Source organism: Marmota flaviventris, chromosome 17 (assembly GCF_047511675.1).
Source record: "Marmota flaviventris isolate mMarFla1 chromosome 17, mMarFla1.hap1, whole genome shotgun sequence".
Taxonomy (NCBI): Eukaryota; Metazoa; Chordata; class Mammalia; order Rodentia; family Sciuridae; genus Marmota; species Marmota flaviventris.
The window spans coordinates 76712678-76726915 of NC_092514.1; the positions used below are offsets into that span (position 1 = coordinate 76712678).

At 61.9% G+C, this 14238-nt stretch overlaps 1 protein-coding gene across 8 annotated transcripts in view; it reads left to right on the forward strand.

Annotated features, from left to right (window-relative positions):
- Baiap2 (BAR/IMD domain containing adaptor protein 2) overlaps window positions 1-14153 on the forward strand; it is a 65207-nt gene extending 51054 nt beyond the window's left edge. For 3 of the 8 annotated variants that reach the window (XM_027955590.3, XM_071602940.1, XM_071602939.1), the window contains exons 8-14: window positions 2043-2267; window positions 2442-2643; window positions 2936-3137; window positions 4090-4158; window positions 4609-4771; window positions 6171-6205; window positions 12959-14153. In XM_027955590.3, coding sequence (XP_027811391.2) covers window positions 2043-2267; window positions 2442-2643; window positions 2936-3137; window positions 4090-4158; window positions 4609-4771; window positions 6171-6205; window positions 12959-13028 — 966 coding nt within the window. In that variant the 3' untranslated portion in view covers window positions 13029-14153. Of the gene's footprint in view, window positions 1-2042; window positions 2268-2441; window positions 2644-2935; window positions 3138-4089; window positions 4159-4608; window positions 4772-6170; window positions 6206-6615; window positions 8173-8669; window positions 8716-11978 lie in introns of those variants that run through there. The other 5 variants (XR_003585410.3, XM_071602937.1, XM_027955592.3 and 2 more) reach the window with 5 other exon arrangements.
- Window positions 14154-14238: the final 85 nt, after the last annotated feature.

Genomic DNA, 14238 nt, shown 5'->3' on the forward strand with positions numbered 1-14238 from the left:
CTGCTTGGCCACCCTGCAGCATGGGCTCTGTGCCTTCACCTCTGACCCTGGGGGCCCCTCTAACTGAACTGGGAATGGTCTCTAGGCCTGTGGCCCTGCCCCCTGCAGTGTGGAAGGCTCCCTGACTCTGGCTAGGGGATCCTGGCCATCCAAGACCATGCCACAAACCCCCGGGCCTTTCTGGCCATGTCTAGTAGCTGCCATGGCTTGGTCACCCACCCAGACCTGCCCGTGCCTTTCTTCCTGAGCAGTCTTGAGCCCTGCCCAGCTGCACCCAGGTCCCTGCTCGTAGCCTCGCCCCTGCTTCACACTACTATAGGGAGTCGGACCTGTCACATGGTCCTTCTGAGAGGGCTCCTCACCTCTCCTGTTCTCTTCCCTCAAGCCACGGGGTGTCCTGATGGGACTTGGGTATGCTGTGTCCTGCTTCCTTCCCAGGCCCCATACTGCCTGTGGCTCACACCCTCCTGTTTCCACTAGGCCACACTCCGCAGCTCCTTGAGGGGTGGGGAGATTCTCCCTGGGAGGCTCTGAGTCCTAGGCTCCAGTCCAGCCTTGCTGAACAGAAACGGCTAGAGGGTTCTCTAAGGATGGATTTCCTCAGGGGCTGCAGTAGGCTTCCTCCTTGGATGACCTGGGGTTGAAGGACAGGGCTGGAGGGCTGATGCATCCCCCAGGGGAGTCAGGCCTAGGCACCAGACTTCCCGGGGCCCTGGTTCGCCCATAGTCCATTGCAAGAGCTGAGATGGACTCCGATTATGTCCCTGGAACATTCCAAGAGTTTAGAAGACCTGTTGGGCAGCTGAGCCCACCGGGGAGACCCTGCTTGTGTTCCCTAAGTGAAGGAGATGCCAAGGGGGCCGCAAGTGAACACCAACACGTGCACTGCCCATCACACGCTTGCACACACACACCATCTAGAGCCATGTCGTTAGCCCCCGTAGCCTGGGGCCTCAAGGACACAAATGCCACTCCCTCCAGAGGTTTCTATCCTCGCTTGCCTAGGTCTGCTCCAGCTGTGGACAGGTGGCATCTGTACCCCTGGAGGGGGTGGGGACATTGCTGGCCATGCCTCCTCCCACTTGCCTCTGGTTGCCCTGCCTCAGCCTCAGAGCCAAGCTGGGCTATGCGGTGCTTGCAGGGCGACAGTGGCCGTGGCCTGCGCCCTCTAGTGGGGGCCAGGCCCTGTGAGGATCAGGGATGGAGAGCAGAACTCTGCCTGGGCCAGCAGCCTGGAGGCCTGCTCGAGACCCTTGGAGGTCCTTACACAGGACTCCCTAAAGGAGACCTTAGCTTAACACCTGTGGCTTACCTGCCCGGCGTCCACCCTCTGTGGTCATGCCCACAGGCATATCCCAGGCAGACCCGTGTCCTTCAGAGGCAGAGCCAGGCTCTGGCCCCGGGGGGAACAGGAGCAGTGAGCCCCAGTACTGTCCTCTCCTTCAGTTCCAGCAGCCAGGCCTGGCCAGACTGGGCCCTCCCTCCCCCCAGTCAGCTTCCTCTCCTGCCTCTTGGTGGTTCTTTCCCCAGTGGCACGTGGTCTGCCCACGAAGGAGCCGCGTGTCCTGGGGCGGCTGTGTGAACCCCCTGCCCACTTCTTGCTCCAGGCCCCTGGGAGTCTCCCCAGGATTTAGCCTCAGTTGGTTCTCACCCTGAAGCTCCCCACCTTCACAGCTTGTGATAGTGCACCAGGCCCCGGCTGGGTGGCCCCCCAACAACTTCTTTTTAGTTGTAGTTGGACACAGTACCTTCATTTTATTTATTTCTTTTTATGTGGTGCTGAGGATGGAACCCAGTACCTCACAGGTGCCATGCGAGCACTCTGCCACTGAGCCACACCTCAGCCCATGGTAGACCTTTTTGTACAAGGCCATGTTTCACGGGTGACCTGTCTCCCTCTGGGGCACCTGATGAAGAGCAGCCGTCGGTGCCAGCAAGGAGACCACGTGTGGTGTGATGGTGCTCAGTGCCTCTGGGCTCTGCCCTCCACAAGGAGCCTGTGGCTGCCTGAGTTCCTCCTTGTCCTGTTTCTTCCACTTCAGGGCAAGGACCTGTTGGCCCAGAAGCTGCCGCTGTGGCAGCAGGCCTGTGCTGACCCCAACAAGATCCCAGACCGTGCCGTCCAGCTGATGCAGCAAATGGCTAGCAGCAACGGCTCCATCCTCCCCAGCGCCCTGTCAGCCTCCAAGTCTAACCTGGTCATCTCGGACCCCATTCCTGGGGCCAAGCCCCTGCCGGTGCCCCCTGAACTGGCCCCATTTGTGGGGGTGAGTCCTGGACCTCCTGGAGTGTGCAGACATGGGGGTGGGCCCCTTTGCTTGGGTGGCTGCCCCTTCTCTGAGGGACACCCCAGTGTGCCAAGCCCAGGACCCCCCATGGGACACAAAGGGCTATCTCATCTGGCCCCATAACACCTCACCCCTGCCTCCTGTTCTCTCCAGCGGATGTCTGCCCAGGAGAATGCACCCATCATGAATGGTGTCACAGGCCCAGACAGCGAGGACTACAGCCCCTGGGCTGACCGCAAGGCTGCTCAGGCCAAGCCCCTGTCTCCCCCACAGTCGCAGAGCAAGCTCAGCGACTCCTACTCCAACACACTCCCCGTGCGCAAGAGCGTGGCCCCGAAGAACAGCTACGCCACCAGTAAGGCCCCAAGGGTGCTGGGCGGGGACCCTGCCCAGGAGAGGGGCAGGCCTGGGAGGCCCTGAGCCCTGAGCTGTCAGAGGCCTGTGCGCGTGCTTGCAGGGGCTTACCCAGCGTGGACCTGGGAGTGCCGTGTGTGCAGGGAGGCAGAGCCCTGCCCCTGGGCTCAGGAGGGCTTCCTTCAGCCACGGTAGCACCTCACATCTGCCCAGGGCATTCAGGCACCCTGGCTAATGCCACAGGCTCCCTCTGCCATGGATAGCCCCCACACCGGCCCCCACTGTCCCAACAGCTGAGAACAAGACTCTCCCACGCTCCAGCTCCATGGCAGCCGGCCTGGAGCGCAATGGCCGCATGCGGGTTAAAGCCATCTTCTCCCACGCGGCTGGGGACAACAGCACACTGCTGAGCTTCAAGGAGGGCGATCTCATCACCCTGCTGGTGCCTGAGGCCCGTGACGGCTGGCACTATGGCGAGAGTGAGAAGACCAAGATGTGAGTATCCAGGGGCGCGAGAGTGGGTTCCAGGCACCCTGGTCCCTTAGTGAGCACAGGGACACTGCGGCTCAGATGTGCTCACAGTGCTGGTTCTCTGTTGGGACGGATGGATGGTCCAGGTCCTAGGTCCCCCTAGGATGAGGTGAACCCGGGGGCTTGCCCACGTGGGGCAGCAGCCTTCACAGCTTTCTTCATTGACAGTCCCCTCTGCCACTGCATCATCTTTCCTTGCCACTCAGTTTGGCATGCTGAGTGGTGTTCTGGATGCATATATTCTGTAGCACTCCTAGCTTCCCGGTGGCAAGGCCTGTGGTCTCCCACCAGCCTGAGACCCCCAGCCTTTGTGCTCCTGCGTCTCTGGCCCGGCCTCAGTGGTGGTACCATGTCCTGCGGGCTGTACCATCACAGATGATGCCTGTTTGCGGAGAGCCTGTGCCAACATGCCACTCTTGCTGCACCTGGGGGCTCCTGTCCCAGGGCCTCTTTGGTCCAGGTGTGTCATAGCAAGAGGCAAGACAGCTGAGGTGGTCTGATGTCCTGGCACTGCTCTGGCTCAAGGGCAACCATGGCCCAGGAGAGGGGTCTCTGAGGACAGGAGGTCCCATCTTCCTCTTCCAGCGGCTTCTCTGGCTTTGGAGCCTTGGCAAGGGGCTATGTGGCAGATGGTGCACAGCTGTGCCTGGGACGCCACAGGGACCCTGCCCAGCCTGTGGTGGTGGCAGCTATGCCATGGGTCCATCAGAGAGGGACATAGAGCTATCTTGCCCTCAGGGCTGAGTGTGGATCCAGCGTGGGCCGGGGGACCAGGGTACAGCCGGCATAGCCAGGCTGGGAGATGGGTGGGATTTGGAGTCTGATGGTGATTGGCAGAGGCTGGAAGGCCACTCATTTGCTGGCCTGAAGACCTACGGTGCAGCGGGGAATCCTCTCACCGGGGCTTCTCTTCCAGGCGGGGCTGGTTTCCCTTTTCTTACACCCGGGTCCTGGACAGTGACGGCAGTGACAGGTTGCATATGAGGTGAGCATGCCACCCTGGCCGCAGATGGGGGCGCCTGGTCTTCAGCCCTGGAGAGTGCTGTGGTGGGAGCACACGGAGCGCGGCTGGGCCCCGCTCCTCTGCCATCACAGGTCCCACTGCTCCTCTGAGGCCTGTGAGGTGGGTGGGGTGGGGCCTCGAGGCTGGCCTGGCCCCCACGGGTTCTGGGCGGTAGGGCACTGGGGCTGCGTGGGCAGCCTTTGGCTGATCCATCATGGTGGGGGCCGTACCCTGTTTATCTTTTGAAGCAGGGAGGCCAGCAGGGAAGCCCACTGGGTTAGCAGGCTGCAGCCGGGTCTTGGGGCAGCCTGGCAGGACTCAGCGAGAGGGCGCCATGTGAAGGCACCAGAGCCACATTGCTGGGCTCCCTGGGGGGCCGTGGGGGCTGGGCTGCGGGCTGCCTGGCCTCCCCTGAGCCCTGCACCCCCACAGCCTCCAGCAGGGCAAGAGCAGCAGCACTGGCAATCTCCTGGACAAGGACGACCTGGCCCTCCCGCCCCCTGACTACGGCATGTCCTCCCGGGCCTTCCCCACCCAGACAGCTGGCACCTTCAAGCAGAGACCCTACAGCGTGGCTGTGCCTGCCTTCTCCCAGGTGAGTGCTGGGACCTTGGCTGGCGTCCCCATGCCAATCTCCCCTGAGGGGCCGGGTGCCTGTGCTGGGCAGTGTCTGGGTCTCCTACCCTGCTGGCCTGGGGTGACGTCTCTGTGGTTTGGGACTTGTGTCCACACATCTTACAGGTGACTGCTGGTGCCAACCCCACACAGCCCCCTCTTCCAGCCTTGGCTGCTCGCTGTCCTTTCCTGGTCTAGCTGTGGTAACCAGGTTGAGAGTGGCTGGCCTCGAGGCTGTCCTGGCACCCAGCACTGCTCAGGAGGACCCCCCCCCCCGGGGGGTCAGGAAAGAACAGATTCCCAGGCTCCTCTCCCAGAGAGTTCAGGTGGTCCCAGGAGCTCCTGCTGCCTGAACCCTCAAGATAGGACCAGAACCCTCCAGTCAGTGTGGCCTTGGAGGGTCACGCCGTCCAGTACTGGAGACCAGAGGTTGCCATTTGAGGCTGAAGTCTTAGGCCCTGGGTGGTTCGCTGGCAGGAGGTGGGTGTGGCTCTGTTCAGGGTGTCCATGTGTTGGAGCCCATGCTTAGAGCATGTGGCAACAGCAGGAAGCCCACGGGCCTTGGGCACAGGCCAGTCTCCAAGCAGGGAGTTCACCTTCATGTCCCTGTGGTCTTCAGCTTTGATTCAAGGCTGGGAGAGTCAAAGATGGTGAGGCTACCCACCCTTTGATGTCCAGTGGTCAGACCAGGCTGGCAGAGGTGAGACAGCTGTCCATAGCCATCCCCACCCAGCCTCACGCCCAGGGTGTTCCCACCTAGACAGTGTTGTCTCCCCAGGATCAGACATTTCTAGGAAGCTATGGTTTGGGGCTCAGAGGGACAAATGGCCCAAGGCCAGCCCAGGCTCCTGGCCAGGTACCCATTTTCACCAGCTGCCCTCCCCCACACTGGCCTCTGCCTGCCCAATGTCCTCTACAGGCACACGTCCATCGTCCCCACCTTGGTCATACCTACCCCCAGGGCCAGCCTCTGCACATCGCTTGCTTAAGGTCTGGCCTCCTGGTGAGAGGCCCCTCTGTTTTCCAAGACTGCCGGAGAGCCCTGGCCTCTCCTTTTGTCCTCCACCTGAACGGCCAGTGTTCCTTCTGGGCCTTGGCTCTCAGGGAGGCCCCACTGTGTGGAGGTAGTTTCATGTGCCAACAGCTCACAGAGTCCAGGAGGCCACTGGCCAGATGAGAAGGTGTCCCGTTAATTTGGGAGGTTCCCATGTCACCACGGGGAACCAAGGGCTCCAGGATGCCCACAGCCACTGCAGCCAGAGACGGGTGGAGACAAGTGCGGGCCTCCAGAGCCCAGTCTCAGCCCAGGGCAGAGAAGTCCCTGTGGACAGTGCCAGGGGCCTGTATCCCCAGGCTGACCATGTGCCTTCCCTCCCCAGGGTCTGGAGGACTACGGGGCGCGGTCCATGAGCAGGTAAGGGCTTTCGAACGGCTGTTGAGGCTGGGCGGGTGCACCAGTGGCTCGATGGGGGTGCTGGGACCTGAGTCTCTTCTTCCTGGGGAGCCCTGCTGGGGCTCAGCTTCCACCAGAGTAGGACCCTGTATTAGCCCTGCTCCTTCTCCCTGGCATCCGGCTGGCCCCGTCCACCCCAGCAGGGTCAGAAAGGGCTGCCTGCCTGCCTCCTTGACTCCTGAGCCCTGGGCAGCCTCGGTCGCCACAGGGCACATTCCTGTCTTGGCTTCTACATTGCCCACTCCTGAGGCGGTGGCCAGGCTCTGGCCAGCCAGAGCTGATGGAGAAGGCTGTTGCCGGCGGCGGTGGGCCTGCTGCCTCTGGCTAGCGTGGTGCGCACCTGGGCAGCTGTCCTATACTTTGTTCCACAGTGGCAGTGGCACGCTGGTGTCCACAGTGTGAGGACGCTGACCACGGGCAGCTGCTCTGAAGAGCCCCCGCCTCCACCGGTTCCCTCCTCCGCTCTCGTCGGTTTGTTCTTGGGTTGTTTTTTTCCCACCTGCCCCCGCCTTTTGGTTGGTGACCCCAGACTCTGCGATCCCCCAGGGTCCATGGTGCTGCTCCCTGCGCCCCCCGCGCTCACACCCCCACCCGTGTGTCCCCAGCCTCAAGCAGAAACTGCCAGGAGGGGCCTGCTGGCCGGGCAGCAGCGTAGTGTCCTCGCCCGCTGCCTGGCCCTGCGGTGTCTGCGACGCACACCCCTTTGTGAGGCTCGCCACGGGCCAGGTCTAGAGCTCAGAGAAAAAGAAAAACCTTAAAAAAAAAAAAAAAAATGAAAAACAGGAAAAGGACTTTTTTTTTTCCTGAAAAAAAGATCTGCATGGCCTCGGTGTCCGCACTGTTACTCTGCATCTGCCCCTGGCGCACTGGGTCTCCCAGAACAGAGGCTCCAGGGCCCCAGAGGCTCCGCCCTGAGGCCCCAGCCCACCCAGCCCCTTCAAGGGCCACACCAAGAAAGGGGGCTCATGCTGAGCTCAGGGGGGCCTCCTGAGGAAGCTGGCCACTCCTGTGAGGGAGGCCACAACCCCAGGCCCTGCCCTGCTAGGCCACCAGACCAGGCAGGGGCCTCTTTCCTTGGTGGACACTGCTGGACAGGAGTACACAGAGCAGTGTGTGGCGTCTCAGTAGTGGGGTGGTGTTGCCCCCGCAGTGCACTGGCAGGAGCAGGGGCCAGAGCAGGCGCTCCTGGCCGCACGAGGACATTCCAAAGACCTCCAGAGACCACCCCTTCCTGTTTTTTGGAAGCCATTTCCTTAACCAGCCTGCGAGGGAGTCGCAGCTCCCTGTGGCCCCCCCGGACTGCAGGGGCAGGGTATGCGCAGCTGGTCTGGCAAGGCCACCCCAGGGGGCTCTGGGCAGGCGCTTCGCGCCTCCCGCCCCGCGGAGAGCAGGCAGCCCCTGCCCCGTTCCTCCTAAACACTCGTCTCTCTGTGTGTCTTGGTGACTTTAGAAGCAAGCACACTGGACTCAGTGGCTACTGGTTTTGATCTTCACACACTAAATTCTGAGTGGCTGAGCCAGGGTGCAGCTGGCTGGGCCCTGTGGCCGCTGGGAGCCTTCACGAAGCTGCAGACAGGCCTGTCGGAGGTGTTTAGCCAGAGCCTCCGCACACTGCCGAGGACTGGGACGCGGCTGTGGTGTCTGCAAGCCGCAGCTGCAGGCACAGGCAGCCCAGGATGCTAAAGGGAGCACAGCCAGAGCCTGGACTGTGCGAAGAACCTTCCGTGTCCCATTTTGCTAAAAGATTTCAAATCCAGGGGATTCCATGCGCAATGGATGAATGTAGACACAACACACACAACCTGTATGAAGATGTAAAGTGCTGGAGATATTTTTCCTTTCTCCTTTCCTTTTTTTTTTTTTTTTTTTAATCTGAGTTGTGCCCTGTACTGCAGTTCACTGTTTGAATAAAAGTTTTATTTATTGCACCAAGTTGGGTCTGGCGCCTCCTTCCAGTCCCTGGCATGTGTCCAGGCTTCATTGGCCAGGCCACGCCTCCAGGCGCCGATCTGTAGCCTCTTCGGTGGGCTTTGCAGGGCACCTTGGGGTCATTTGCTGGAAGGACCTAGGTTTGTGGACAGTGCTGGCCCCTTTGAGTCCAGCGCCACCCTCCTTCACTGGGCTCACTGGTGGTGCTGCCCCGGGAGAGAGAGCAGACCCTGGTGGGGCCTGGGCAGGCTCCAGGCGGGGAAGGTAGCCCCTGCCCGTGCCTGCCCGGCCCTCTAGCCCCTGCTCGGCCTCCTGCAGACCTGAATTGCAAGGCAGCCTGCAGGTGCTGCAGCCGGCTCTGCCTGGCAGCTGTACTCTGGAGCCTGCACTGGCCCCCTGGTGTCCCCAGCCTTTCTGGCCTCAGTTCCCTGCAGAGTCCCCTGACCACCTGTTGCTCCCTCATGCCCCACCAACTGAGCCTTGTGTTTCCTTGCAGCACGGATGTGGAAGTGGCCAGACTTTGAGCTGCCCCTGACTAGTTAGTAAGTTGTCCTGGTCTTCTTATGCCCATCTGTCTGCATCTGCAGTGGATCTGGATGGACCCCCCGCCTGGGCCAGGGTAGCCTGGTGGGCAGGGGCCCACCTGCCTGGCAGGGCCTGGGGGTCTGCCCAGCTGCCGCGCTCGGGGCTCCGGGCCTTCCTTCCATTGGTTCCCTTCTGGGCTCCTGGGTCTTCCCTTTTCCCCTGGAGGCTTGCGGTTCTGTCCTGTCCACCCTGATGCTGCCCTCACTGTGCGGGCTGCCCTGCCTCTGTCTGTTTCCTCCTGCCCCCTGCTGGGTGCTTCAGCCACAATCACAGGGTGGCCCTGGCAAGCCCCTGAGACTGACCACAGAGCACCAGCAGGGGTCTTTTTCTGGAGGGCGTGATGGGCTCTGAGCCTGTCTGGTGAGCATCACAGTTGGGCAGAGCTGGGCCCAGGCTCAGGGTACTGGAGACAAGAGGGTCTGGAGCCTGCTGCCCACTGCCTTCTGATCTTAACCTTTCTAAGTCCCCCCATCTCCTCAGCCAGTCCCAAGACACTGGGGAGACTGCCCAGGAGTGGCCCTCTGCCACCAAACCCAGGGCGCCCCCATCAGCCTCCAGCCCCTTTGCTGGTGGCCCTGCTGTGCACACACTCACCAAGTGGAGGGGGCCTCCTGCTGCCCTCCCACCCCACACTGCAGGAGGGTGGCCTGTGAGGCCAGGGCCTGCATCCCTTACAAGGGATATCCCAACCCCCAACCCGTGGCAGCCAGACCATTCAGGCAGTCCCGGACCGGGCTCCTGTGGGACTCACTTCTGTTGGGGAATTGCAGCATGAATGTAGAAGGCTCTGTGCGAAAGCTCCTGAAGTCTGGGGGCAGGAAGGCATGCCCCCTTCCTGCCCTGTCGCCCCCCACAGGTGCTCCCTGGGAAGCCTACCCTCCTGCCCCCCTTCCTGCCCTGTCGCCCCCCACAGGTGCTCCCTGGGAAGCCTACCCTCCTGCCCCCCTTCCTGCCCTGTCGCCCCCCACAGGTGCTCCCTGGGAAGCCTACCCTCCTGCCCCCCTTCCTGCCCTGTCGCCCCCCACAGGTGCTCCCTGGGAAGCCTACCCTCCTGCCCCCCTTCCTGCCCTGTCGCCCCCCACAGGTGCTCCCTGGGAAGCCTACCCTCCTGCCCCCCTTCCTGCCCTGTCGCCCCCCACAGGTGCTCCCTGGGAAGCCTACCCTCCTGCCCCCCTTCCTGCCCTGTCGCCCCCCACAGGTGCTCCCTGGGAAGCCTACCCTCCTGCCCCCCTTCCTGCCCTGTCGCCCCCCACAGGTGCTCCCTGGGAAGCCTACCCTCCTGCCCCCCTTCCTGCCCTGTCGCCCCCCACAGGTGCTCCCTGGGAAGCCTACCCTCCTGTCCACCTTCCTGCCCCGGACCCTCTGAGCCCCTTGGTGGCCAGGCTGTCCTCACCTGAAGGCCCAGGAGGCTGGAAGACTCTGCCTGGACCCACATCCCTCACTTAGACTGAGGCATGGACCAGGGAATTTGTTGGGCGTCAGGGGATGCGAGTGTGCCAGCAGCCAGCACCACACCGTGGCATGTCGAGCCATTTCCCAGCCAGTGTCTGCCTGGCCTTCCAGCTCCCCTGGTTGGGGTCAAAGGCCATCTGCAGTTGGTCGACAAGTGCCCTCCTCCCTAGCTTAGGGCCCTGAGAGGGGGCTTGGCATGAGAATGGAGAGGCAAGTGCCAAGGCACCACCCACTCTAAGGCCAACTCCAGAGCTTGGCACCATGGCACACACCTTAAATCCAGAGACCTCGGAGCTGGGGCAGGAGGGTCCCAGGTTCGAGGCCAGCTTCAGCAACTTAGGTCTGGGGACGTAGCTCAATGGTGGAAGCCCCTGGGGTTCAATTCCTAGTCACAGCTTCTGTGGGTGCTGCCACTCTGTGGGCACAGGAAGGCACTCATGTGGCGCTCTGAGCTCGGCTCTGTCCTCCAGGGAGCCCAGTCTGCTCTCAGACTCCCTGTTTCTCATGCAAGTGGTTGGCTTAGAAAATGACCGTGATGACCCTGAATCCATGCTGCTCTTGAATTCTGTCAGCCTGGAATGCGAGCCATGTGGCTTCAGGGATTCAGACTGTTTAAGTTCCTGGTGACAGTGTCCCTCACAGGCGGCTGCCTGCGTCCCAGCCTGTGGGCCGCCAGACCATTCAGGCAGGTCCTGGGCCCTCAACTGCAAGATGGAGTGCAGCTCCCCTGACCTCTGCCCTGGTGGTGGCCCACCCTGCTGCCCACCTCTCAGCCCTGACCAGCCAGCAGCCCTGCTCTGCCCTGGGAGAGGGCCATTGCATGTTGGTGTCCTCAGGTGTTCCTGTGTCCTGGCTGGGCATGCCCTATCTCCAGCCCCCCTGATCCTGGACATGGCTTGGTGACTTTCCTTGGCCCGGCACACTCTAGCTGCTTGTCCACCAACCGTGCTCAGACGGGAGCATCTCCTCCCTTGTGGGCAGACGTCCATGGGATCTGCTCGCTGGCACACGTACAGGGAGACGCTGCATGGCCCCAAGGAGTCACCCAGGCTAGCTCCCCAGAGTCACTCAAGAGCCTGCTCTTCCAGCTCCTGGAGGTGGTGGCCTTCTGTGGGGGTGGTGAGATGACAGCGTGCAGGGTCCCAAGACCCTGTTTCCTCAGAACTCGGTCTGGATGGCTCCGAGTGCTCCACTGTTTGGAGGCGCAGAAAGGAGAACGTGGGTTAGGGTGGAGACCCTCGCAGGAGGGCTCCCTAGGCCTGAGCTCCGGGTCGTCCTGACTGGTGCTGTGTCTGTCGGGGACAGCTTGGGTGAGAGGGAGGTGCGGCGTGCTGTAGGTGACTCGGCCGGCCGGCCTGGGCACTCGTCTGGAGCCACCCCAGCTCTGGCACCTGGGACGGTCTGCTCCACCTTCTGTCCTGGCACAGTCCCTCCGTAGAGACCTGCCCATGCCCACTGGCCCTGGAGCTCTTCTCGGGAGCCGGCGTGGTCCGCGGGTAGGCCTGACCATCGCACCCCGGCCCTCTCTGGCCTCCGGGCAGCAGTGGGAAGCTGCCTGCCCTGAGCTGAAGAGAAGCCCGGCCCTGGGCAGAGCCCCCGGCTGCAGCAGAGCCAGCACTGGCCCTGGACTCTGGATGCTGTGGGCCAAAGGCGGTCGGTCAGCATCAGAGCCGTAGGAGCGACACCGTCTTGAGGTCCTCCAGGCCACGTGGCCTGTCCGTCTTCTCGTTTCATCTTTTCCAAGCCTCACAGTGTTTCCAATTTGTAGAAAACACGAAGTCCTTGGGAAAGCATAGGGAGATGCCCCCCGCCTGCGGGCGTCCTCCTGGGCATGCTGGATGGAGTGCCTGCCCACAGGCCTGCTGCTGGTCACCCAGGCTCCCGAGGACCCAGCTGGGCCAGAGGTGACCCCGCTCCAGGTAACGGCTCCAGAGCCCAGCCCACGTTCCAGGAGCACAGTCCTGTGCCTGCGAGTCCTGTGTTCACACACCATCTGTGCTGCCCCTTGTGGAGCTGCCTGACCTACCCACCTGCCGCCCCATGCTGTCCCAGCCTGGGAAGGTCCTCTCAAGCCTGACAGGGACTGACGAGAAGAGGCTCCCAGGGGACCAGGCCGGTGCTGTGCCCTCTGTGCTCACCTCGTTCCATTTCCACTTCTTGTCTCTTGAGTCCTCTTTGTGTATCAGCTGCAGCCCAGGGACCCCTGGGGAGGGCTCAGCTCCCTGGGGAAACCGCCGCCCAGTGGAGAAAGAGCCAGCCCTTGGCAGGGGCCACCACGTCCACCCCCAGCCTGTAGGTGCCAGCACACCTCATGTCTGTGTGTCTGCCTGTCTGCAGTGACGCCTGCATGCCTGGGCCAGCTCGTGTCGCCTGCCAAGCTGTGTCCTATGTGTTGATGGGCCATCAAGCCCAGTTGCTCCTCAGCCTGGCCTGGTGGGGGCTCACCTGATTGTACCCTCTGGAACTGGAAGGGTTGCACTGTACCCCCACCATACCTCTCTGGGACCGTTGCCAGTGTGAAGTGGGGGTGCCCTGTCCAGAGCATGTGGGGTGAAGAGAGGCTGGCTACATCAGGGGTCAGCAGGCTTTGCAGAGAATGCCTGGCTCTGGCCCCAGCACCCCCCTTGTCCACAGCTCTGAGTTCTAAAGTGGGCTGTTGGAGTCCCTGCTAGCAGTCGCAGGGCAGCCTGGGTGGCACGGCTTGTCCAGAGCAACTGTCCCAAACTGAAATCACTCTTCTCTCCTCAGGAATCCCTTTGCCAATGTCCAGCTGAAGCCAACGGTGACCAATGACAGGTCTGCTCCCCTCCTCAACTGACAGCCACGCCTGCAGTGCCACACTCTGCCACCCATACACCTGATTCTGTCACCACCTGTGAGTTCCTGTTGGGAAGACCAAGGCCCAAGCCCCCTTCAGCTCAGTTGGATCTGAATCTTGGCTGCTCCTGGGATTGGTGACGGGCGGGACTGACCAGGGGGTGACCCTGAGAACCCTAGGCCTGCTGGTCCTGCCATGGCCTTGGCAGAGAGGCTGGTCCTCTTAGGGTAGGCACCTCTGGTCCCAGGCCAAGAGCTCCAGTTGCCCCTGGTCACAGGAAGACATGGGTCAGCTGTGGCTGGAAGGGCGCCTACTGCTGTTCTCACCTCCCGAGCCTGCTCAGTAAATGGCTGCCCCCCGGGCCAGGTGTGATCTGTGGGCCTGGGTGGACCCTGTTCTCCAGTGTGATTTATCTTAGCACCAAGCTTCCCCCGGGATTTGCCTGCTGTTCCTGGGGACTGAGTGGGCTCTGCCCAGCTGCCGTCCTGCCTCTCTCCAGGCCCGTCTCCTCCCTGCCTGAGCCCTACTTCCCATCCAGAACTCTGCTGCTGGCAGTGTGCCCGGGGTCACCAGCTGTGTGCCTGCTGGCTGGTGGGGTCCTGACTCTGCCCAGGACTCCTGGGTGGGACGGGACTGCCCCCCAGCTGCTTCCTGCAGGGGCTGAGCCTTTGCTGGATACAAACTTCAAAGCTCCTGAGCAGAGCTCACTCCTCAGAGACCCTCCCAGGAGGGCTCTGAGCTCCTGGCTTGTCTACACGGGAGGCTGCGCCACAGCTCAGGGGGCACATGGAACCGCAGGGAGCACAGAAATCCTCGCTCCTCCAAAGCCCCTGCCTCTTACCCACTGCTGGGCCAAGGAGCAGGCACAGCCCCTGGAGGGGTGGGGGGTCTCCCGCCCTGACAGCGGTGCCAGGTCACCAGGGTGTGCCTCCTATCCCCAAACAGCTGGTGGCTGGCAAGCCCCCCAGGGCTTTGTCTACAGACACCAAAGAAGACACTGAGCACAAGATTTTTTTCTTAGCGTGGTTTCTCTTAAAAAAACAAAAAAGAACAAGAAAATCATTGCACCAGCTTCTGAAGCCTCAAACTAATTAAAAAAAAAAAAAAAAAAAAACCACACACACACAAACTAAAAAATGTCCCTTCCCCACCCCCAAAGCAACAATAAACTTTCTCTTTGGCAACAATAACTTAAAATCACCCCATTTCC